Below are 23,909 nucleotides of genomic sequence, written 5' to 3'. Positions count from 1 at the left end.
TTAGGGAAAACTGTTCAGGTTGTTGCTTTGTTTACAAGCGACTTAGGCATGTTTCTATTTGTATGTCAACACCTCACAGTCCACTTACCACCACTGTTACCAGATTTACAGTGAGATATCTCCACTGACTTCATTAGTGTCAATCAAAACTTACATTAGATTGAGATGAATCACAATCAGCTCCAAAATACAATAATGTATAATTATACAAGACGGAATAATAATCTGTATTGTATTTTAGAACATTACATTGTTTTTTATATTTACAGTGGCATCTCTCATTTTTGGACACTAACTTCAAGTCTTGCCTAGAATAAACATCAGGTGTTTCCTGACAACTACCATAAAACCAGACAGTCTCAAAATTTTTTGCAACCTATAATCATTACTGAACACAAACTCTCTATATGAAGAATATTTAATTTTTGGCATAAATTATGATCAGCTGCAACCTTTACTTAGGACACTACCACACAGGCTCACCTGTAACCCATCAGTTGTGTAACATGCAAAGACTCCCCATTATTCTTCCTCTGATGAACGTCTTGCTCGTCTCCATTCGCAAGTACTTCATCTGCCTCCATATTTGACATATCTTGCACTGAAGATTCTTTAGAAGTCAAACCACATGCAAACTCAGAACTACATTCTGTCTGCACCTTCACTTCTTGAGAAAGGTTAACACCATTTATCTTTTCTGAAAGAAAGAGCACTGCAATACATTAGGGTTGCTATTCCAAATAAACAACACACAAATAAATGCCTAACTGGTCTCTCCTAGCTGGAACGTCCTGCACATATAATCTCATAACATCAACATGTCTAATGAGATACTGACTATAATGATACGGAAAAATATATTTATTTTAGAAGTGCTAAAAAAAATCGTAAATGTTACACTGCGTCCCCACCATAAGTGGCCCTGGTATACATCCGTTTTGCACTAAAGTTGTCAACACATCAGTTCCTATAAGCGTCAAGTCCTCCCATTCCCTGCTCTTAAATTGTGTGTGTGTGTGTGTGGAGTGGGACCCCATGGTTTGTGCAACTATAAGTCAGTCGCAGGAAAAAAATTCCTCGCTTTAAGTTGTTTCGCTGTAAGTCCAATTTTTTTGGAACATATCTTGGATTTATAGTGAGGGCAGCCTATATTACGATAGCAGAGTCATCTCAGATGATACATTTCTTTTAGTTAACAATTTTGCCTAGCTTCTGCACTATGAAATAATCTATTCTCATTTAATGCATACCACGGCTATGGCTATTGTAGGAGTGGTAGTCTCAAATCATGAGAATTAACTTGCAATAAATATTTCCAACTGTTGAAAAGCTTTGTCAGAGGATACGTGAAACCACCAACTCCATTTATTAGGGAATCCAGATCCCACTAAGCAAATGACCACTCTGTTTTAGTGTTTAAGAATTTTAACTATTTTGGACCTCATTTAACCAAACATTGCATACCTGGTTGATGCGCTTTTTCAAAGCACAGCTCTCCTTCCTCTTCAGCATCCTCATCCTCCTCAGCTTCATTAGCAGACTTTTCTTCATTCTGCAACAGAAATCTGTATTACTGCTAATTTAAACTTTTGTAAGTAACACAGTATTTATCATGAACCACCCATATACTGTCACATAGGTCATGATTCAATACATTTTAAAAGATGTACATCTAGTTCACATGCTGCAGAAATGCTGGAGTATTTAAAGATTGCCCTGAGTACACTGAGTTAATATTGGTCATTGCACAGGATCCTTGTGCTATGACTAGAAGCTATTTCATGTCAGTGGAACTGAACATAAAGATGTAGGTCAGGGCTACTCAACTTTGGAAGCCCCAGGGGATACGCTGATACTCAGAGCACATGCGGAGGGCTGAAACTTAAGTGTGGTTGCATATACATGCAAATATATATGCAAATAGCTTATTTCACATTGACGGGCATGAATACAAAAGTTAAGGCAAGACTACACATAACACAGGTCCCATTTAAGTCAGTTCTGCTGACATTAATAAAATGTAATATTTACCCCAATTCCACTCATATGACAGCACTTTTAATGAGCAATGACAGTCCAGGAATTTAACTACTAAAACACATATTAACAAAACACTACTTCTTTGTTTTAGCTTCCCCCTGTGGGCCAAACACGGCCCACGGGCCACGTGTTGAGTAGCCCTGATGTAGGTCATACTTCTGTGTGAGAAACATTCCATGGAAAGGTTCTAAAAATGAAATACGAGAACGCCTTGAATCTATATAGTGTCACAAACTGACAAGTACCTTGGCTTCATTCTGGTCTAACTTCCGAGTTCTTTTCATTATTTCTTCAATTCGCTGTTAAACAAATGGAAGTAAATTAGTCACGACACTGCAAAGGCTGAACTTTCAAAATTTGACATCTTTTATCAACTTCTGTATTGAAAGGATTTAAACATTCATTATTCTAGTATTTTAAAAGTTCATTTTTCTGAACAGAAACTAAAACATAAATCTAACAGTGTTTTTAAATGTAGTCACGTGACTGTTCCCAAAGCAGATGGTTTATTTAACTTTACTCACAAAATTGTTTTACACTAGAGCCTCAATACACTTTAGGATACTTAAAAGACTTGAAAGCAAGAACTATGCACCTTTTTCCTTTCAAGTCTCTCCTGCATATTTTGCTGCATAATTCTCTCTCGCTCCTGCCGTTGTCTTTCAGCTTCTTCTTGGGCTTTTGTTTCAGCTTCCTCTCTCTAAAGTTAAGGTAGAGAATATGGGATCCAATACATAATTTAATCTTAAAGTGTCAGAGAGCTATTTTATCAGGAGATATTTTGTATAAGAGATAAATGGTTCTTACCACCACTTAATCATCTGTTGTGCAGTATTTGTAAATACTTATCCTAATCCTTAAAATATGAATTACTGATTTGCCAACTGATCCTTTAAAATTCACAGAAAAATTTTTTAGTTGAATGATTATCCAAGTTCTTTAGAAGTTCTCTGAGCTATCTGAATAGTTAGGGCTTAAATGGACATTCATTCTGAAGTGCAGGTTAAGGAAGATATTTTAAAAACCACAAGGAAAGCAGTTAAATTGTAAATATAGCAAAATTAATTAAAAATCTTCATAGTCAGATATTTGTATTTAAGATAGCTACCACTGACTATCTTAATGCTCATATTATAATCTATTTTTCACTACAATTGCAAGCTTTGATAGGGAGTTAAGAGGGTTCTTAACACCAGTTTATTTTTATAACAATGTTCAGAACAGTTAAGTATGATAGAGACTCAGAATAAAAAGTTTATAACAGTTATAAAAGACAGTATACACTATAGATACAAAAGCTGTTAGAAATTCACCACACATTGACCAAGGCCCATAGGTCATGAAAACAATGTCTACCATTCATTAGGAAGAATACCTTTTCCACATTATACAGGCATTAATTAGCCATGAAAGGCAATATTTAGGGATTAGTAGCATTGTCAAGTATTTTCATTAGTAGTATTTGGGGGTTAGGGATCAGCATTCATGTCACTCTGTGCATAAAGCACCCTGCCCAGACAAGCTAAGATTCAACCAATGGACCAAATGCATATTGAATCTTGGTCACTTGCCACCAGAGGTACATTGTACATATGCTAAGAAGAATTTTCAAAGCTGCCAAATCAGTCTCTGCTAACAACATATCCTTTTATAGGAGATGCAAGATTACACAAGGTGCCCAGACTCCTTTTATCTTTTTTACAGGGCCCCAGTAAGATGATGAAGCAGCTCTACTGTACTTTGGTTTTTACAGAGTACCTTGAGTCTTACCTATAAAGCAGCTTTCTGCCACCAGTGCACTAAACAGGACTAAAATGGTTAATACCTGTTTCTATCCCAGACTTAAACACTACACCATTTCAGAAGAGTTCAGCAATTTTATCGATGGTTTCCAATGTCCCTTTATGACTGGGCATTTTCCAACATGAACTGAGCCAGGATCTAAAAAGAATGACTAACAGCTTTTTCAAGGAACAGAGTTGTGTTCTACACCTAGCAAGTAAACCTGTTGCTGAAGCTCTGCTAGTTTTTCCTGCTCCTCTTGTTCTTTGCAAACTCTCTCCTCTTCAGCTTGTCTTTGCTGTTCTTCATCCTCAAGTCTTTTTCCTTCTTCCAGTCTGTTGAGCTCCTCCTCCTTCTGAGCTTTATCTTCGGTTTTCTTTACAATTTCTTCTTCTTTGCTCCTAATGTTCAGAAATGGATTACAGACCAGGTATTACTTATTTTAAGCATGAGAGAGTTGAAAGCTTCTGAAAGATGCCCAAAGGTATGTCTACATTACAGCTAGGAGCATGCTATACATAGCAGCATGGATGCTATCATGAGGACTGATCCAGGGGATCAGTTGGGCCTGTACTTGGGCAGCTAGCAGTGCCGCAGCATCCACGCTGCTATTTTTACTGCACTAATCTGAGTGGAACTACAGCATTTGTCTACCTGGGTTGGGAGGCACACTCCCAGTGGTAGTGTACCCAGACCCAAAATCACAGCTCTGAAGACCAAAGTCAGTCAGTATCTGGCAGTTGCCAATAAGATGAAGGCAGGTTTGTGGGGCTCAAGCCAGGGAAGGAAATACTGGGGCGTGTCTTGCCAACCTGATTGTGAGCAGGGCAGCAATCAAGAGGGGCATTGCAGCCCAAAGACCGGGCTTTACATGAAGAGGGGAAGTTGTGGACAGGGCAGTAGCAGGGAGAAGTACCATGCAGTTCCATGGGCTTCCAGTATTCCCCCCCCCAACCCCCGACTGAATGCCCTGGCATCCAGGCTGAAGCCACTTCCCATTGACCTGCTACAGTCCTCCCCCTCCACCACAATCCCCACCTAACAATACTGGGACCGCAGCAGAACTACCCTGTTGGGTGGAGAAGCAGCATCTACAGCTTATCTCCTATGTGGTCCAAAGTTGAATATAGGTCACTTGGGCTGCAGCCAGGGAAGGAAGTGCTGGGATGATCTGAGGTCTAGCTGCAGGCAGTATTTCACCAAGCAGGGAAGACATGCCCCACTGTTTCCTTGCTGGCAGCTAGAGCCTTTCTTCAAAGAAGTAGTTTTCAGTAAGTACTGCCAGTATCTGAGTCCCATTAACATTAAAGTCAATGGGACAGGGATTGGCTAAATGTTGCTATTAACCAGAAGTTGTTAATATCACGGTTGTTAAGTGGCAACTGCTGTGTTTAAAGCTATGTAACAGATAAACATAAAGCAGCAAACAATAAAAGTTTACACCACCACCAATTCTACCAGTGTCTGTTTAAAAACTACGATCTGGAACATAAGAACGGCCATACTGGGTCAGACCAAAGGTCTATCCAGCCCACTACCCTGTCTACCGACACTGGTCAATGCCAGATGTCCCAGAGGGAGTGAATCGAACAGGTAATGATCAAGCGATCTCTCTCCTGCCATCCATCTCCACCCTCTGACAAACAGAGGCCAGGGAAATCATTCCTTACCCATACTGGCTAATAGCCATTAATGGACTTAACCTCCATGAATTTATCTAGTTCACTTTTAAACCCTGTTATGGTCCTATCCTTCGCAATCTCCTCAGGCAAGGAGTTCCACAGACTATGCGCTGTGTGAAGAACTTCCTTTTATTTGTTTTGAACCTGCTGCCCATTAGTTTCATTTGGTGGCCTGTAGTTCTTATATTATAGAAACAAGTAAATAGCTTTTCCTTATTCACTTTCTCCACACCACTCATGAGCTTATACACCTCTCTCATATCCCCCCCTTAGTCTCCTCTTTTCCAAGCTGAAAAGTCCCAGTCTCTTTAATCTCTCCTCATATGGGACCCATTCCAAACCCCTAATCATTTTAGTTGCCCTTCTCTGAACCTTTTCTAATGCCAGTATTTTTTTTTTTAGATGAGGAGACCACATCTGTATGAAGTATTCAAGATGTGGGTGTATCATGGATTTATATAACGGCGATAAGATATTCTCCATCTTATTCTCTATCCTTTTTTTTAAATGATTCCTAACATCCTGTTTGCTTTTTCGACGGCTGCTGCACACTGCGTGAACGTCTTCAGAGAACTATACATGATGACTCCAAGATCTCTTTTCTGATTAGTTGTAGCTAAATTAGACCCCATCTTATTTTTTTTTTAATACACACACACACACACACACACACACACACACACACACACACACACACACACACACACACAGCGTCTAGACTACACCTCTCTGCCGACAGACAGACAGATTAGGCACGTCGAAATTGCTAATGAAGCCAGAATTTAAATATCCTGTGCCTCATTAGCATAAACATTGCCGCTGTTTTCTAAATGGAGTTTTTTAAAAAAAAACAGCTGTCTAGACGCGGATCTGTAAAAAATAAAGCCTTTTTCGACAGATCCTGTATTCCTCAGAAAATGAGGTTTATAGGATCTGTCGAAAAAGGCTTTGACAGATCCGCGTCTAGATTGCCGTTTTTTTTTTTTTTTTTAAAACCTCAATTTTGAAAAAAGCGGCAGCAATGTTTATGCTAATGAGGCACAGGATATTTAAATCCCAGCTTCATTAGCAATTTCAATGTGCTTGATTTGCATCCCTCTGTCGACAGAGGGATGCAGTCTAGACATAGCCTAGTTGCGGTTATTTTCTCCAATGTGCATTACTTTACATTTGTCCACATTAAATATCATTTGCCATTTTGTTGTCCAATCACTTAGTTTTGTGAGATCTTTTTGAAGTTCTTCACAATCTACTTTGGTCATAACTACCTTGAGCAGTTTAATATCGTCTGCAAACTTTGCCACCTCACTGTTTACCCCTTTCTCCAGATCATTTATGAATAAGTTGAATAGGATTGGTCCTAGGACTGACCGTTGGGGAACACCACTAGTTACCCCTCTCCATTCTGAAAGTTTACTATTTATTCCTACCCTTTGTTCCCTGTCTTTTAACCAGTTCTCAGTCCATAAAAGGATCTTCCCTCTTATCCCATGACAACTTAATTTACGTAAGAGCCTTTGGTGAGGGACCTAGTCAAAGGCTTTCTGGAAATCTAAGTACACTATATCTACTAGATCCCCCTTGTCCACATGTTTGTTGACCCCTTCAAAGAACTCTAATAGATTAGTAAGACATGATTTCCCTTTACAGAAACCATGTTGACTTTTGCCCAACAAATTATGTTCTTCTATGTGTCTGACAATTTTATTCTTTACTATTGTTTCAACTAATTTGCCCGGTACTGACGTTAGACTTATCAGTCTATAATTGCCGGGATCGCCTCTAGAGCCCTTTTTAAATATTGGTGTTACATTAGCTATCTTCCAGTCATTAGGTACAGAAGCTGATTTAAAGGATAGATTACAAACTATAGTTAATAGTTCCGGAATTTCACATTTGAGTTTTCAGAACTCTTGGGTGAATGTCATCTGGTCCCAGTGACTTGTTACTGTTAAGTTTATTAATTAATTCCAAAACCTCCTCTAATGACACTTCAGTCTTTGACAAGTCCTCAGATTTGTCACCTACAAAGGACGGGTCAGGTTTAGGAATCTCCGTAACATCCTCAGCCGTGAGGACTGAAGCAAAGAATTCATTTAGTTTCTCTGCAATGACTTAAAGACAATAAAGTGCTCCTTTTGTATCTCGATCATTCAGGGGCCCCACTGGTTGTTTAGCAGGCTTCCTGCTTCTGATGTACTTAAACATTTTGTATTACCTTTTGAGTTTTTGGCTAGCTGTTCTTCAAACACCTTTTTGGCTTTTCTTATTACATTTTTACACTTAATTTGGCAGTGTTTATGCTCCTTTCTATTTACCTCACTGGGATTTGACTTCCACTTTTTAAAAGTTGTCTTTTTATCTCTCACTGCTTCTTTTACATGGTTAAGCCAAGCCACGGTGGCTCTTTTTTAGTTCTTCTATGTTTTTTATTTGGTGTATACATTTAAGTTGGGCCTCTATTATGGTGTCTTTGAAAGTGTCCATGCAGCTTGCAGGGATTTTACTTTAGTTACCGTACCTTTTAATTTCTGTTTAACTACCAGAAACCTCCTCATTTTTGCATAGTTCCCCTTTTTGAAATTAAATGCCACAGTGCTGGGCTGCTGAGGTGTTCTTCCCACCAGAGGAATGTTAAATGTTATTATATTATGGTCACTATTTCCAAGTGGTCCTGTTATAGTTACCTCTTGGACCAGATCCTGCGCGCTACTCAGGACTAAATCGAGAATTGCCTCCCCTCTTGTGGTTTCCAGCACCAGCTGCTCCAAGAAGCAGTCATTTAAGGTATCAAGAAATTTTGTCTCTGCATCTCGTCCTGAGGTGACATATACCCAGTCAATATGGGGATAGTTGAAATCCCCCACTATTATTGAGTTCTTTATTTTGATAACCTCTCTAATCTCCCTAAGCATTTCACAGTCACTATTACTATCCTGATCGGGTGGTCGAAAATAGATCCCTACTGTTATATTCTTATTAGAGCAGGGAATTACTATTCATAACGATTCTATGGAACATGTTGATTCATTTAAGATTTTTACTTCATTCGATTCTAATTTCTTTCATATATAATGCCACTCCCCCACCTGCACGACCTATTCTGTCCTTCCAATATATTTTGTACCCCAGAATGATTGTGTCTCATTGATTGTCCTCACTCCACCAAGTTTCTGAGATGCCTATTATAGCAGTATCCTCCTTTAACACAAGGTACTCTAGTTCACCCATCTAATTTTTTAGACTTCTAGCATTTGTATTCAAGCACTTTAAAAGCTTGTCACTCTTTATTTGTCTGCCCTTTTCTGAGGTGTCAGATTCTTTATGTGAATGTTTTTCGCCTGATCTGGCCCATACTTTATCTTCTTCCATCCTCTCCTCTGACTAAAACCTAGAGAATCTCTATCAATAGATTCTCCTCTAAGAGATGTCTCTGTCCAATCCACATGCTCCTCTGCACCAATCGGCTTTCCAATAGAATAGAAATCATCTGTGTACAGAAAGAGAATTCACCTTCTTGGACAATTCTATGCACTGCATGCACACTACCTGCCATCCAACATGTGCCATCTCAGTAATCACCACATAGACTTCTTGCATTCACTCTGCCATTATACACTACCATCTGTACCTGCCTCGCTGCAGATTCTCACATGTAGCTAAAATACAAGCCAGCCAGGTTTACATACCACACAAAATATTTTTTTTTGATATTTAATTAAAAGTTACCTTTCCTCCCCTTCTTTCTGAATTCTTTCCTGGTCTTCACGCTCCTTTTGCTCCCGGGCAAGACGTCGTTTCTCTGCTAAGATTTTAGCGGCTTCTTCGGCTGTTGTGGTTCCCAGAATAGTTTTGCTACTAGATTCTGTAATTTGCAAGAATGTGCTGTTATATGTCATCATCCACTTCAAAATATACCTTCACCACTGTGACATTAAGGTGTAACACTTCTTTGTCCAACTACCCTACCATCATTAACATAAGTACTCAACCAATCATTCGGCACACCTCAACACATAGGGAGTCCGGGAGAAAGTCCTAACCAATTGAAAGAAAGCAGCAACAGGATCACAGTATCTTATTTACATTGCAAACATATACTAACTCATTCCAACAATACATCATGAAAATAGCCAAAGGTGTAACTACTGAAAGTACATTGTTCTAGTCCAGGAGTCAGCAACCTACAGCACGCATGCCGTAAGTGGCACACGAACTGATTTTCAGCAGCACACGGGGTGGGAGCTCAGCCCCACTCTCCTCCCCCGTGCAGCTGCTGGAGAGCTCTTCCTCTTCCATGCAGCAGGTTAGGCTGCAGTGGGAGGAGGCAGCACTGGGGCTGAGGCTCCTCAGCAGTGCCTCTGGAGCCAGCCTGGGACCAAGTGGCTGCAGCACCTCTGGGGCTGCCCTGGGACATGGTCGCAGTACCTCCGGGGCCAGCCTGGGACCACATGGGCATGGCAATTACTGGAAGGGGGTGCAAAGCCAGGTAAGCATCCCCTCTGATGTCCAGTCCCCCATCCGCAGCTGAGTACAGTAGGACAGGCTGGGCACGGTGACCATATTTTCTAAACAAGCTGCAGGTAGGGAGAACGGTTTAAATTAAATTAAGCATTTTAACTTTGTTAGTTTATTAAAATTCATTTTAAATAAAGTAAAATATTAATTTGTGTCCAACAAAAAAGGTTTTAATGTTTTTTTTAATTTATGGCAGAGGTGGGAACAAGAAGCATTCATAAAAACCATTCTGAAAAGCCACCTGACTAATTTATACTGCAAACAAACCCCTTGTTTTTAGGGGCTATCCCTACCTCATTGATGTTATACTGGTTTTAATGTAAGTGATATCTTAACTTTAGGACATTTAGGACCTGATTTTCAGTTGCTGTAAATCAGCGTATTTCCACATAAGTCAATATGCCTATGCCAATTTATACTAGCTGAGATTCTTCCCTTGTTTTTTTTTTTTTTTTTAAGTATTCTTAGAGATGGGCAGATAACTGCAAATGTAAACACTGATAAATTCTTCAAGTCCAAATGATTAATATTTGAAAAAATTCTTCAAATATAAAAAAATTAGACTCATTTCAATAAGCAAAACAAACTCACTGACAAAGTGTTTTGCTTCTATCCTGAAAAAAAGACATTACATGACAACTTCTGTGAGATTCAGAGACTGTGTATAAGTTTAAGATAATATACTGAGAAAGATTTTTCAAGAGCTGGGTACAGACTGAACAGTCATTGTCCACAGATTGTAGAGTGAAAGCATCAGCTGCAAACTGCAGAATCAAGACAAATTTTGTGCACACAAATTGTGCTTGCAAAACTGAGGCGGTATAAGTGTGTACATAGGATACAATTTCCTAGATGACACTGCCGGAGTTTATTTTTAAATGTAATTCAGATTAATACAATCTTCAGGGGCATCTCCAGGGCTTTTATCTTCGACTTAAAAGATACAATCACACCAGTACAAGCAAGAATCAAACTATCACCACCAAGCACAAAAACTAGTCTGTCAAACGATTATACTCAACCTCTCCAAGCAACACCAAACTACACAGACCATCTCTCTGCACACACCTACCTTCCAAATTGTACAGAAGAGCAGTCAGGACAGTTGCAAAGACTGATTCTAGTACCAACTGATTCTATCTCCTCAAATAAAAGCTTTGTCTGCTTAGGAGGAAGACTGACTCCATTAACAATATTAAGGGGAAGTTTCTTCCTCCCAACATTCCCAAATTTTCATACAATTAATAGCTTAAGAAAGAAAAACTTAAGTTGATTACACACAGTACAGCATGTATGTGCAGAGTTAACTTTCTATACCTCAGAGAGAAGCTAAAGCTTGCATCAGGCATTCATTCACGCTTTAGAAATGGACCTGGGGAGGCAACCATACAGTGGCAGAGGGTTGTTCACTTCTTGTCATGAATTCTGGTTGCTACTGCAGGCTAGTGTCTAGGACACTGTACTGGGAGTCAAGACACCTGAGTGCCAATAGCAGCTCTATCTCTAGCCTATTATGTGTCACCAGTCCAGTCATTTCTCCTCTGTACCTGTTCCTTCACCTCCTTGATCTGCCTCATCTGTAGGCATTATAAGCTGTCTGGGGCAGTTACTGTCTCACTACAAGTATGTACAGCACCTAGCACAATGGGCCCTAATCTAGGCACTACTATAATATAAACAGCAGCAGCAGCAGCTAAGACAATGGGATTCTTAGCTTTGCATGTAAACTGAGCAAGTGTAAGTCAATAAAACAGTGATACCATCAGTAATGAATTATTGAACTTGGGAAAACTTATTGCAAAACTAAGCCTGACTATATTCCAATGAAGGATGCAAGAATTCAGCAGAAAATCTCTACCTGAAGCAATATCATTTTAGGATGACAAGTGACACACCACCACACAAAATACTGTCCAAGTACAGGCAGTCCCCGGGTTACGTACAAGATAGGGACTGTACGTTTGTTCTTAAGTTGAATCTGTATGTAAGTCGGAACTGGCATCAGCCGCTGCTGAAACTGATCAGTTTCAACAGCGGCTGAATCTGGACACCAGTTCTGACTTACATACAGATTCAACTTAAGAAACCCAGGCGTCCCCAAGTCAGCTGCTGCTGAAACTGATCAGCGGCTGATTCCAGGAAGCCTGGGGCAGAGCAACTCTGCCTGGGCTTCCTGTAGTCAGCCGCTGGTCAGTTTCAGCAGTTGCTGACTTGGGGACACCTGGGGCAGAGCAGCTGGGGTGCTGCTGGGTTGCTCCAGTAGCGCAGCTCCTCGGCGCTACTGGAGCAACCCAGCAGCACCCCAGCTGCTCTGCCCCAGGCGTCCTGATTCAGCCGCTGCTGAAACTGACCAGCAGCGGCTGAATCAGGACGTCTGGGGCAGAGCAGCTGGGGTGCTGCCGGGTTGGTCCGGAGCGGTGCTACCTGCACCCCCCCCCCAGCAGACCAGGGAGACGGGGGTGGCGGGACCGCCCAAGTCCTCCACGGCTTTGCTCCGTCTCTCTGGTCTGCTGGCCATGGGAGATGCGGAGTAAAGCCGCAGAGCACGCGGGCAGCAGGACAGTCCAGGCACGCCGCGGCTGTTCCACTGCGGGCGTGCGCCGAGGCTTTGCTCCCCATCTCCCTGCAGACCAGAGAGACGGGGACCAGCTTTTCTCGCCCCGGAGGACGGGGGCGGCGGACCACCGCTCCCGTCCTCTGGGGCGAGAAAAGCCCCGTTCGTAACTGCGGATCCGACATAAGTCGGATCCGCGTAACTCGGGGACTGCCTGTATGCAATTTCCAAAAAGAGAGACAGGAAACTACTTACAGAAGTGTTCAGAATAGCAGATTATTGGGACAGATCAATATGGGGGAGGAAACAGAAGACAGGAAGCCCTTAGAGTTATAGTACCAACCTGTCAATCGTGATCGGCTGGTCGATCAGGAGGGCTCGACCAGTCAATCTTGAGGCATTCAGGGGCCCCCTCCAATTTTCCCCACCCCCAAGAAGCCCAACTACCAACCTCCAGCGACAATGGAGGTAGTGCTGGCTTCTCACAGGGCGGACGAAAGTCCGGCAGCTGTGCGCCACGTCTGGGGTTTCCGGAAGTGTGCTGCCTGCTCCCCTCCTCCAGGTCTGTGGCGTGCTGGGGACTTGCTGTGCGGGAGGGGAGGAGGTAGGAGTCCCGGGGGAAGGTGCGCACTGGGGCTTCCCTCCTCTGTGGGGGAGAGGGGAGGAGTCCCAGTGGGAGGCACAGGCCTGGGCTTCCCTCCTGGGGGGTGGGAAAAGGAGGAAGAGGTGGAGGAGGGGTTAGGAGTCCCAAGAGAAGGCGTGTGTCGGGATGGGGGGAGGAGTACCAGTGGGAGGCACCTGCTGGGGCTCTGGGGGGAGAGGGGAGGAGGGAGAGGGGTTAGGAGTCCCCCCCTGCAGAGGAGGGAAGCTCTAGTGCATGCCTCCTCTGGAGTGGGAGGGGGAAGGTGCATGCCAAGGATTCTCTGTCCTCTGCCCCAGCCAACACCCTGCCCCGTTCCCACTGGCACTCTGTCCCCTGCCCTCATTGGCATCCTGTCCCTTGCCGCAGAACCCTGTCCCCTGCCCTAGCACCCACTAGCAGATTCCCCGACCTTCTCATAAATAAAAACAATGCTGAAACTTTTTGTGTTTGACATATTGTATTTAAAAATGAAGCCTGGCCAACAAACCCTCATCTGTCCGCAGCATCATAACACTCCTGCACGCCCTCCCCGACCCTAGATCTGAGCCTATCATACACTGGAACCCCCTGTCCTGAACCTCTCACATCCCCATACTCCTGCACCCCCACATCCTCAGTCTTCTGCCACAACACTCCTACACCATCCACACACCACAAATCTGTGTCCTGAGCCCATCATACTCCTAACCTCCCTGTCCTGAGCCCCTTGCATCCCCCAGCCAAACTCCTTTACCCTCACATCCACAAGCCTGTGGCATGCTCAGCACCCCAACCGTCCCCAGCCTGGAGACCCCTCCCTGAGCCAGCATCCCCTTCTCCACCTCCTCCTGCATCCAAATTCCCTCCCAGAGCTTGCACCTCTCAACCCTTTCCACACCCAAATCCTTCATTCCCACCCCAGAGCCCACACATCCTGTCTCAACCCAGTGAGGGTACGGCTAGACTGCAGGAGTTTTTCCGGGATCCAGAGGAATCCCAGAAAAACTGTTCTGCGTCCGGTGATGCGTTTGTTCTTCCGCTTTTTTTAAGAGGAAGAGCAAACAAGCTCTTTCGGTAACCCCTGTATTCCTTGTTCCACGAGGAATAAGAGGGCTTCCGAAAGAAGGGGTTTCTGACATTTGGCCCAGTCTACACAGGCCAAATGTTGGCAAAACCTCTTCTACAGAAGAATAAAAAAAGTGGCAGTGTAGCCATACCCCGAGAGTGTATAAGGGCTGGGGATAGTAAGTGATGGAGAGGAGGAGAACATAGAGGGCAGGGCTTCAAGAAAAGGGTGTGGTCTTGGTGGAAGGATGGGGTGGTAGATCTTGGCTTGTTCTGACAATTAAAAAGTGATCTTGAGTGTAAAAAGGTTGGAGACCACTGCCTTAGAGTGATAAAAGCAATTAGCAGAAGATGTACTTTTCCCTCTTGAAGGTGGATCATTGTTTTACATAAGGATTTTAGTATAGACTACCCCTGTGCACTCAAGATTAGAAGCAAAAGTTTCTGGGCATGCAGTATTGAGCATACAAGCTCAGTACTCATGAACCAACACCATTTGGTGCACAAGTTAAGTATGTTGGCACTTAAATTGTATGTGATCAGTTTTGGGGCAAAAATGTAAGTCATCCATGATCTTTGTCTTGCTCAATTTTTCCTCTGCACTATTTGCAGAGCAAAAGAGGTCACCTTCCAACTCAGGAAAGTGCTTCTTCAGAGGTTCTGTATAATCCTCCTGTTTCTGCATCGGGGGGGGAGGGGGGGGAAGGGGGGGAATGAAAGATGATGCACCTTTTACACTCGTGTCACATATTCCATGCTTCCAGACTTTCCGACAGATTTAGTCATTAAAGAACAGCGCCTCCAACAGGAACACATGCATTAGCAATGGTCTCCCTTTGTAGCTTTGTGACACAAAGTGGGAGATCCCTGCATTACTGTTATGACTATTTCAGGTTTCTGTGTTCAGTTTTGGATGGCTGTCTATTTGAACTCTAAAGCTTAAGCCCAACAGGAGTTGGGGGTTGCCTGAGACAGGAAACAAAACAACAACTAAGAAAAAAAGATGGCCTCAAATACACATCTTCAAGCCGGTAGGTGTTCGATGGGAGCTCTTACTGAGAGATGCCACTTCCAGGTGCCAGCAAAGTTAACAGGAGTTGTTTTGCCAAGGTAGAGATCATAAAAAATCAAAAGTTTAAAAGGTTTTAGTGGCAGGAAAGTATGGAGGCAGTGATCAGCAGATCATGGGGCTGATCCAGACTCGGGGGGGGGGGGGGGGGGCAGGAGGAGGGGAGAGAGAGACAGAGAGAGAAGCTGTAGGACAGGTAGTCTCACCATAAGCAGAGCCTAAGCATCCAAAAGGCTACATAAGATCAGTTTGGTGAAGTTCCTTTTGTATTGTTTTTATTGCATATCTCTGAATGCTGTTTTACAGTTGTGTTAAGCTTGTGTAGTCTCTGTGAATTAACTGCTAGTCACAGCTGCTGGAGAGAAGTCAATATCAGTCAAAACCTCAGTTAAACCTGCTGAAGTAGACGTAATTGGAATCTACAGGGCTGTAACCCAGGTGCTACTCTAAGAGAGGGTGAGCTGCAGAACTCTACCCTATCAGAGATATAGGTGTCAGACCTTGCACCCTTAAAAAGAGCACTGAGTGAGACCCCAAAAAGGGACAATGGTGCTGCTAGCCCAGTAACCATGATACCAAGTGATTTTAAAGTTATCTTGAAATTAAGGTTGAGCTCAGGACTTGATAGAAACCGAGGTGCCAGGGGATGACACAGCGGAGAACACCAGTCTTTGTACGGTGTGCTACTGTGCCAAAGAAGTGAAGTGGCCAGGCTTGATGGCCACTCACTGACCTTCATCCCATGGCTTAGAAAATGTGAAGCAATTTATCCATTACAGAGAGATCTGCCTCCATGTTCACAGGTGTGGCCTAAGGGAAATCTGGCCAGAAGTGGACAACACGTACACACAAGGAAGAAATAAACCAACAGCTCTGTGCTAACCAGTCTCCACACTATCTCTCTACCTTATACACTCCTCAAAGAGTTATGTAGAGAAATAGTGTCAGCCGCCCACTGTCAATGACTACAAAGAAAGGAATAATCTGGTTAGCAGCACGCAAGATGGAAGGAGATGAGCTGGGTAAATATATTTTCAGAAGTTAGCATGGGGAAGAGCGAGAAGCATTACCCAAGGAATGATCAGAAATGGCAGCATGAGATACAGGGTTGAATTCCAAAACACAGTTTAGAAGAGGCAGAAATGAACATAGGAACAAAAAGAACAGCCACACTGGGTCAGACCAAAGATCCATCTAGCCCAGTATCCTGTCTGCTGACAGTGACCAATGCCAGATGTCCCAGAAGGAGTAAACACAACAGGTAATTATCATGTGATCCCTCTCCTGTCATCCATTTCCAGACAAACAAGGGCTAAGAACACCATTCCTACCCATCCCGGCTAATAGCCAATGATGGACCTAACCTCCATGAATTTATCTAGCTCTTTTGTGAACTCTGTTAAAGTTCTAGCCTTCACAACATCCTCTAGCAAGGAGTTGCACAGGTTGACTGAGCAGCGTGAAGAAAAAAAAAAACACCCTTTTGTTTGTTTTAAACCCGCTACCTATTAATTTCATTTGGTGACCTGTAGTTCTTGTATATTGGGAACAAGTAAATAGCTTTTCCCTATTCACTTTTCCCATATCAGTCATGATTTTATAGCCCTCTATCATACATTTCCCCCCTTAGTCTCCTCTTTTCTAAGCTGAAAAGTCCCAGTCTTTTTAATCTCTCTTCATATGGGACCCATTTCAAATCCCTAATCATTTGTGTTACCCTTTCCTGAACCTTTTCCCAATGACAATATTATTTTTTTTAGGTGAGGAGACCACATCTGTACACAGTATTCAAGATGTGGGCATACCATGGTTTTATAACAAGGCAATAAGATAGTCTCTGTCTTATTCTCTAACCCTTTTTTCAATTATTCCTAACATTCTGTTTGCTTTTTTTTGACTGCCGCTGCACATTGAGTGGATGTTTTCAGAGAACTATCCATAATGAGTCCAAGATCTCTCTCAAGTAGTTGTAGCTAAATTAGCCCTCATCATATTGTATGGATAGTTGAGATTATTTTTCAAATGTGCATTACTTTACATTTATCAACATTACATTTCATTTGCCATTTTGTTGCCAATCACTTAGAGAAGGCAGGTCAAAGTCCTGGCAATGAGAAGGTAAATGAGAATATGAGACCCCCAGAGGTGGATGATGATGTAGCAGGTGGGTTTGTGAAGGACAAGGATGGTTCTGTAGGAAAACATCTAAAGTGGGTTGTGCTTATGTTACTATGTATATATTTTTGTTAGTTTCTGAGGGTATGTCTACACTAACAGACGTTAGTTCGAATTAACTTTAATAGGCGCTACACAGGCAAACCGCTAGTTCGAACTTAATTCGAACTAGCAGAGCGCTTAATTCAAACTAGGTAAACCTCATTCTACGAGGACTAACGCCTACTTCGAATTAAGTAGTTCGAATTAAGGGCTGTGTAGCCACTTAATTCGAACTAGTGGGAGGCTAGCCCTCCCCAGCTTGCCCTGGTGGCCACTCTGGGTACCACCAGGGAAACTCGTCTGCTCCCCTCCCGGCCCCGGAGCCCTTAAAGGGGCACAGTCTGGCTACAGCATGAGCCAGCCACCCACTGCCACCCAGCCCTCTGCCTCTTCCCGGGACCAGGCTGGCGGCACCCAGGAGCCTGCCCAGGGCTGCAAGAGGCGGGCTCCCGCCTGGTCTAGTGCGGACATCGTGGACCTCATCGAGGTTTGGGGGGAAGCCTCCAACGTCTACGACCTCCGTGCTAGGCACAGGAAAGTGGCCGTCTAGGGCAGGATAGCTGCCAGCCTGGCCACCCAGGAGCAGGTTTGCATGAAAATCAAGGTGGTCAAGTGAAACCCTGACCCTGAGCCCTGAACTTAGAACATAAAAACATAAGAATGGCCGTAATGGATCAGACCAAAGGTCCATCTAGCCCAGTAGCCTGTCTGCCGACAGTAGCCAACACTAGGTACCCTGGAGGGGATGGACCGAAGACAATGACCAAGCCATTTGTCTCGTGCCATCCATCTCCAGCCTTCCACAAACAGAGGCCAGGGACACCATTTCCACCCCCTGGCTAATACCACTCCATGGACCCAACCTCCATGACTTTATCTCACTTCTCTTTAAACTCTGTTCTAGTTCTAGCCTTCACAGCCTCCTGCAGCAAGGAGTTCCACAGGTTGACTATTTGCTTTGTGAAGAACTTTCTGTTATTAGTTTGAAGCCTGCTACCCATTCATTTCATTTGGTGTCCTCTAGTCCTTCTATTATGGGAACTAATGAAGAACTTTTCTTTATGTACCCTCTCCACCCCACTCATGCTTTTACTGACCTCTATCATATCCCCCCTCCGTCTCCTCTTTTCTAAGCTGAAAAGTCCCAGTCTCTTTAGCCTCTCTTCATATGGGACCTGTTCCAAACCCCTGATCATTTTAGTTGCCCTTTTCTGAACCTTTTCCAAGGCCAAAATATCTTTTCTGGGGTGAGGAGATCACATCTGTACACAGTACTGAAGATATGGCGTACCATAGGTAGATACTTCCCCTCCTCCTTCTTCCCCTGGCTTCCCCCTTCCAGCTCCCTCCTCCCAGGTTTCCTCCTCCCACCCTCTCTTCCCAGTCTCCCTGAGTTTTGTTCAATAAAGAGAGTTTCTATTTTTGAACACACGTGTCCTTTATTTTGTACATCAGGAAGGGGGGCTAGGGAGAGGTAAGTGGAAGGACGTGAGGGAGGAATGGGGTATGAGCCCCTGATGGGGAGGACTGGGGTGGCTCTGCAGGCTCCTCGGGGTGGAAGCTCTCCTGCAGCCCCCCGATTGACCCACCCCCCCGGATGGCAGCCTGCGGCAAGTGCAGCCGGGCTGATGGTTGAGTGCTGTGATGTGCCGAGTGTGGGCATTCAGGGCACTCCAAGCCAGGACTGCTTTGCTGTCCCTCATCGAGTTAGACAAGCGAGCGGGGAACCCATGAGAACTGTTTGTCCGGGGTGGGGGTCGGGTCCCTTTAAGCACAGCCCTCGGCTAGCCTGAGACAGCAGCTCCACGCTCTAAGTCCTAATCTGATTCCCTGCCGGCACTGCTTCCGTTCATCCTTAACCTCGGTTCAGTGTCCACACAATGTGGACATGCTAGTTCGAATTAGCAAAATGCTAATTCGAACTAGTTTTTAGGTCTTGATGCACTAGTTTGAATTAGCTTAGTTCGAATTAACTAATTTGAATTAAGTTAGTTCGAATTAGTGCTGTAGTGTAGACATACCCTAAGGTGCTACAGGACCATTATTGTTTCTGAAGCAAAATAGTAACTGGTAGACACTGTGCATAGAACAGGCAAACAGGAATCAAGTACTGGTCATGTCGACTATTGCTCTATTTCTTGAGCGCTAGACAGGTTTAAAATACACATTACAATAAAGAGTGTGGGAGACTGTTTTAATACTGATACACAACACCGTAAGCCATTGACAGTTACACTTAGACATCTAGCTATCCTCACTGAACATGTGTGCAAAGCACAGTACAACATATAATATCCCAAACAATTTCTGGCCATATTTCATACCCAGTTTGAAGTGCTGACACAGGAAATTTTCAGACATTCCTTCAAGCTTACACCCATTGAGTAATACAGGCAGTCCCTGGGTTACGTACAAGATAGGGACTTGTAGGTTTGTTCTTAAGTTGAATCTGTATGTAAGTCGGAACTGGCGTCCAGATTCAGCCGCTGCTGAAACTGACCGCCAGTTCTGACTTACATACAGATTCAACTTAAGAACCCCAAGCTCCCCAAGTCAGCTGCTGCTGAAACTGATCAGCGGCTGATTCCAGGAAGCCTGGGGCAGAGCAACTCTGCCTCGGGCTTCCTGTAGTCAGCGCTGGTCAGTTTCAGCAGCGGCTGACTTGGGGACGCCTGGGGCATAGCAGCTGGGGTGCTGCTGGGTTGCTCCAGTAGCACCGCTCCTCGCTCCTTGGCGCTACTGGACCAACCCAGCAGCACCCCAGCTGCTCTGCCCCAGGCATCCTGATTCAGCCACTGCTGAAACTGACCAGCAGCGGCTGAATCAGGACCTGGGGCAGAGCAGCTGGGGTGCTGCCGGGTTGGTCCAGTAGTGCCCAGAGCGGCGCTGCAGGACCAATCGGCAGCGCCCCAGCTGCTCTGCCCCAGGGTCCACAACAAAAGCCTGGTCTGCTGGGGTGGGGGGGGGGGGGACACACTAGCTGCGCCCCTCCCCCCCAGCAGACCAGGGACACGGGGAGCAGAGCCGCAGCGGCAGCAGGGTGCCGCGCCTCTGAGGCTTCGCTCTGGTAAAGTCTCAGAGGCGAGGGACCCCGCCGCGGCTGCAGCTTCAGTCCCGGTGCCTGTGGTCTGCTGGAGACCATCTCCAGCAGACCAGGGGCACCGGGAGCAGCTTAGGTCTCTCGCCCCGGAGCTCGCATGCAGCAATCTGCCACCTTGACCTCCGGGGCAAGAAAGCCCCGTTCGTAAGTGCGGATCCGACGTAAGTCGGATCCGCGTAAGTCGGGGACTGCCTGTACACATAAGTATCTTTGTCACAGTAACATGCATCAGACATACAATCCTACTTATCCATGGTATCTGAAGGATTTGCAGCCTTGGTATTTCCACCAGTTGCCTGTTTAAACTCCTTTTTCTGTTAAGCTTCCCCTATGACTTTCTACACAAAGGAAGTGTATATGTGATACTTCTGATGAAGTCCTTCCTAAACTCTTTTTTGGAAATTGTAGGGGGTGTTCTTCCTAGTTGGAGGGGTAGAGAATGTGCTCATTTGGTACAATGAATGGGGTCAGGAGATTTATTTCCAACCTGAGAGAAGTAAGTCTCCCTCATTTTCCTCTGTATGGCAGTGCTGCCCATTATTTCCTGATGCTGTGGGAATTGCACATGCACTGGAACAAACATTTAGCCAGGCATCTAATCATCTGGAATCTAGGTTTCTTGTTGCTTACAATAAATGAGCAAACTTAAACAACACAAGATCTGGCAGCACTTTATAGACTACCAAAACATGTAGATGGTATGAGCTTTCATGGGCACAGCCCACTTCTTCAGATGACTGTTTACTACAATTTATAAAGCTACTAAATAATTCACAATTTGCAAACATCTTTTAACCTGATATCATCCCAAAATTCCTTATAAATTGTTTTGCAAAGTACAGTTTACAGTGATGAGTGAAACAATCCCTTAAATGCTGCCAATTCTTGGGTGGAAAGTACCACTATTCAATTGTAGTCAGTGAAACTACAGGAATGGAGTATAATACTTTCCCACTTCTACAGTTCCTTTCATCTAAAAGTGTTCTAAGTATTACACAAAGATTTGTGAATCTCCATTTTATAAAGGTAAAAGTCAAGACACAAGGGCTGTGTCTACACTGGGCCACTTATTCCGGAAAATCAGCCGCTTTTCCGGAATAAGCTGCGAGCTGTCTACACTGGCCCTTGAATTTCCGGAAAAGCAACGATGCTCTTCTGTACAAAATCAGCCGCTATTCCAGAAAAACTATTCTGCTCCCGCTCGGGCATAAGTCCTTATTCCGGAACACTGTTCCGGAAAAGCAGCCTGCCAATGTAGACGCTCCTTTTCCGGAAAAACTGAAAATGGAATAGTATTCCGTTTTAAGCAGTTCCGGAAATTCATGCCAGTGTAGACACAGCCAAGGTGTTTTAAGACAGAAAGCATAAACCAAGATTATACAAGAATTTGGTGGAAAGATGAGAAATAGAACCAGTTATCCTGACTCCCAAGTGTTCTAATTTCACCACCGAGATATCCCTTCCTCACTTTGAAGGATACTGTATCAAAATAGACATGCAGGGGAAATTTAGGAAGGAGATGGAACTTGGCTTGTAGTCACTAAAGATGATTTGGCAATTCCTGAAAGAGTCCTGGCCATCAAAAACACAATGTGTGTCCATTCAGAAAGATTTAAGTATCTCCTAGATTATGCAAAAAATTTAAAGTACTTACAAAGATCTTTGATATTATTTATAGGTAATTACCACTATTAAACTTCAAGATGTCATGGACCACCATAAATACATCTGGAATAGACAAGTGGATCACATAAGGATCCTCTTACCTTCTTTGGTTTTTGTGCCAATTGCTACAGTTTCCCTCTCAGAGATTGGAGAAGTGCCATGCTCTTGTCCTGATCCTTCTTCACTCTTGTCCTTTGGTTTGCACTCCATTTCAGGTTTCTTTTTGGTAATACTCATAACACTTGGTGTGAGAGGCAGGCGTTGAATAGGTGCTGGTTTAGAGACTGTAGTGGGAGAGGATGGTCTTTGTTTCAATACGCTAGGTGAAGGTGGACGGGCCTTTTGATTTTGTCTGCAGAGAAAGGAACACTTATCAAGGCTTCATGAAAGCCTGAAGTTTGTAACTGATTTTATAAAGATAGCAACAATATGCACCTTCTGCATTCGTGCTGGGTAATAGAAGGACACCAAACCTGTGGAACAGGAAGCAGTGTTCATTTTATTCTAAATGTAGTTTAGGATGAACACAGATTTAAACATACCTAGCTGTAGAGGGAGATGAAGGACGTTTTGCCACGTTAGCAGGGGATGGAGATCTTCTACGAGCTGTCACAGATGGAGATGGAGGGCGCCTCCCAGCAGGACTTGGGGACTGCTTTTCGGTCTCTGATCTCTGATCAGATACACAAATAGTGGTAATGTGCAACTTCTAAAATATGTTGAAGACACCAGAGAAATGCTATCATCACAATATTCACTAGTCACATTAAGATATCCTTGAAATTTCCTTTATCCTCCTGAACATGGCTCTAGTAATGTTATATCTATGAGGTTTTAGGATTTATGATCATCTGTATACTCCAAACATATAGAGGAGCTCAATCCACAAAATTCATATCCAGTTTTCAAATGCTCCAATGTCTCAGAATGTTTGTGCATTTCTTTATAAACAACTTATATAAATCACTTGATTCAATCTAGATTCAAGCTGATTTAGGTTTGGCTGTAAACACCCTGAAATTCTGGTGTGTATGAAATTTTGGTTTGGAGACACTAAAATAAAGCTGTTTTTTTTTTTTAAAAAGAGAAAAATAAATGATTCTTTAGTATTCCTATTTTTCCATTTGGAATTATTCTTACTAACTTGAATAATTAAGAATCAAGATAATTAAAACTTCAAAAAGAAACGTGTTCTTCTCATTACAATAATATTTTTGTGACTATCCAACAATGCTTATCTACAATGCAAAATAAAGGAGATTTAATTGTTATAACACCCCCTTATTCTGACCTGCCCCCAAAAAGAAAACCCAACCCTTTTGTAAAAGAAATTTTTCAACATACTTGTGCAGAATCCGGAGACCTGGGATCAGATGAAGATACAGTGGTCTTCAATCTGTCAATGCTACGGCTGCGCACCGGCACTTTAGCAGTCTGGACTGGAGAACTGATGGAACTGGCTGAAGCTGAACGAGGACAGAGGTGAGATTCTATAAAGTTAGGAATTTGACAAGACAAAACAGAGAACCAAGCGCACAGCATCAGAACAGAAAAAGACAGAAAGAAAGAAAGGAAGAAAGATTGTGTGTGTTAGA

At 43.6% G+C, this 23,909-nt stretch overlaps 1 protein-coding gene across 9 annotated transcripts in view; it reads right to left on the bottom strand.

Moving 5' to 3' along the window:
* The window catches only part of MAP7D3 (MAP7 domain containing 3), a 75,451-nt gene that overhangs the window by 8,807 nt on the left and 42,735 nt on the right, over nt 1-23,909 (bottom strand). For 4 of the 9 annotated variants that reach the window (XM_075941029.2, XM_075941036.2, XM_075941030.2 and 1 more), the window contains 9 exons: nt 23,659-23,804; nt 22,857-22,987; nt 22,416-22,666; nt 9,234-9,369; nt 4,031-4,223; nt 2,636-2,740; nt 2,286-2,339; nt 1,465-1,552; nt 484-712 (listed from right to left, as the gene is read on the bottom strand). In XM_075941029.2, coding sequence (XP_075797144.1) covers nt 484-712; nt 1,465-1,552; nt 2,286-2,339; nt 2,636-2,740; nt 4,031-4,223; nt 9,234-9,369; nt 22,416-22,666; nt 22,857-22,987; nt 23,659-23,804 — 1,333 coding nt within the window. The remainder of the gene's footprint in view (nt 1-483; nt 713-1,464; nt 1,553-2,285; nt 2,340-2,635; nt 2,741-4,030; nt 4,224-9,233; nt 9,370-22,415; nt 22,667-22,856; nt 22,988-23,658; nt 23,805-23,909) is intronic. The other 5 variants (XM_075941033.2, XM_075941037.2, XM_075941031.2 and 2 more) reach the window with 4 other exon arrangements.

The sequence above is a fragment of the Pelodiscus sinensis genome, chromosome 13, assembly GCF_052426305.1.
Source record: "Pelodiscus sinensis isolate ZL-2025 chromosome 13, ASM5242630v1, whole genome shotgun sequence".
NCBI lineage: Eukaryota > Metazoa > Chordata > Testudines > Trionychidae > Pelodiscus > Pelodiscus sinensis.
The sequence above is the reverse complement of the archived record's forward strand: the minus strand, read 5'-3'. Positions and strand labels throughout refer to the sequence as shown.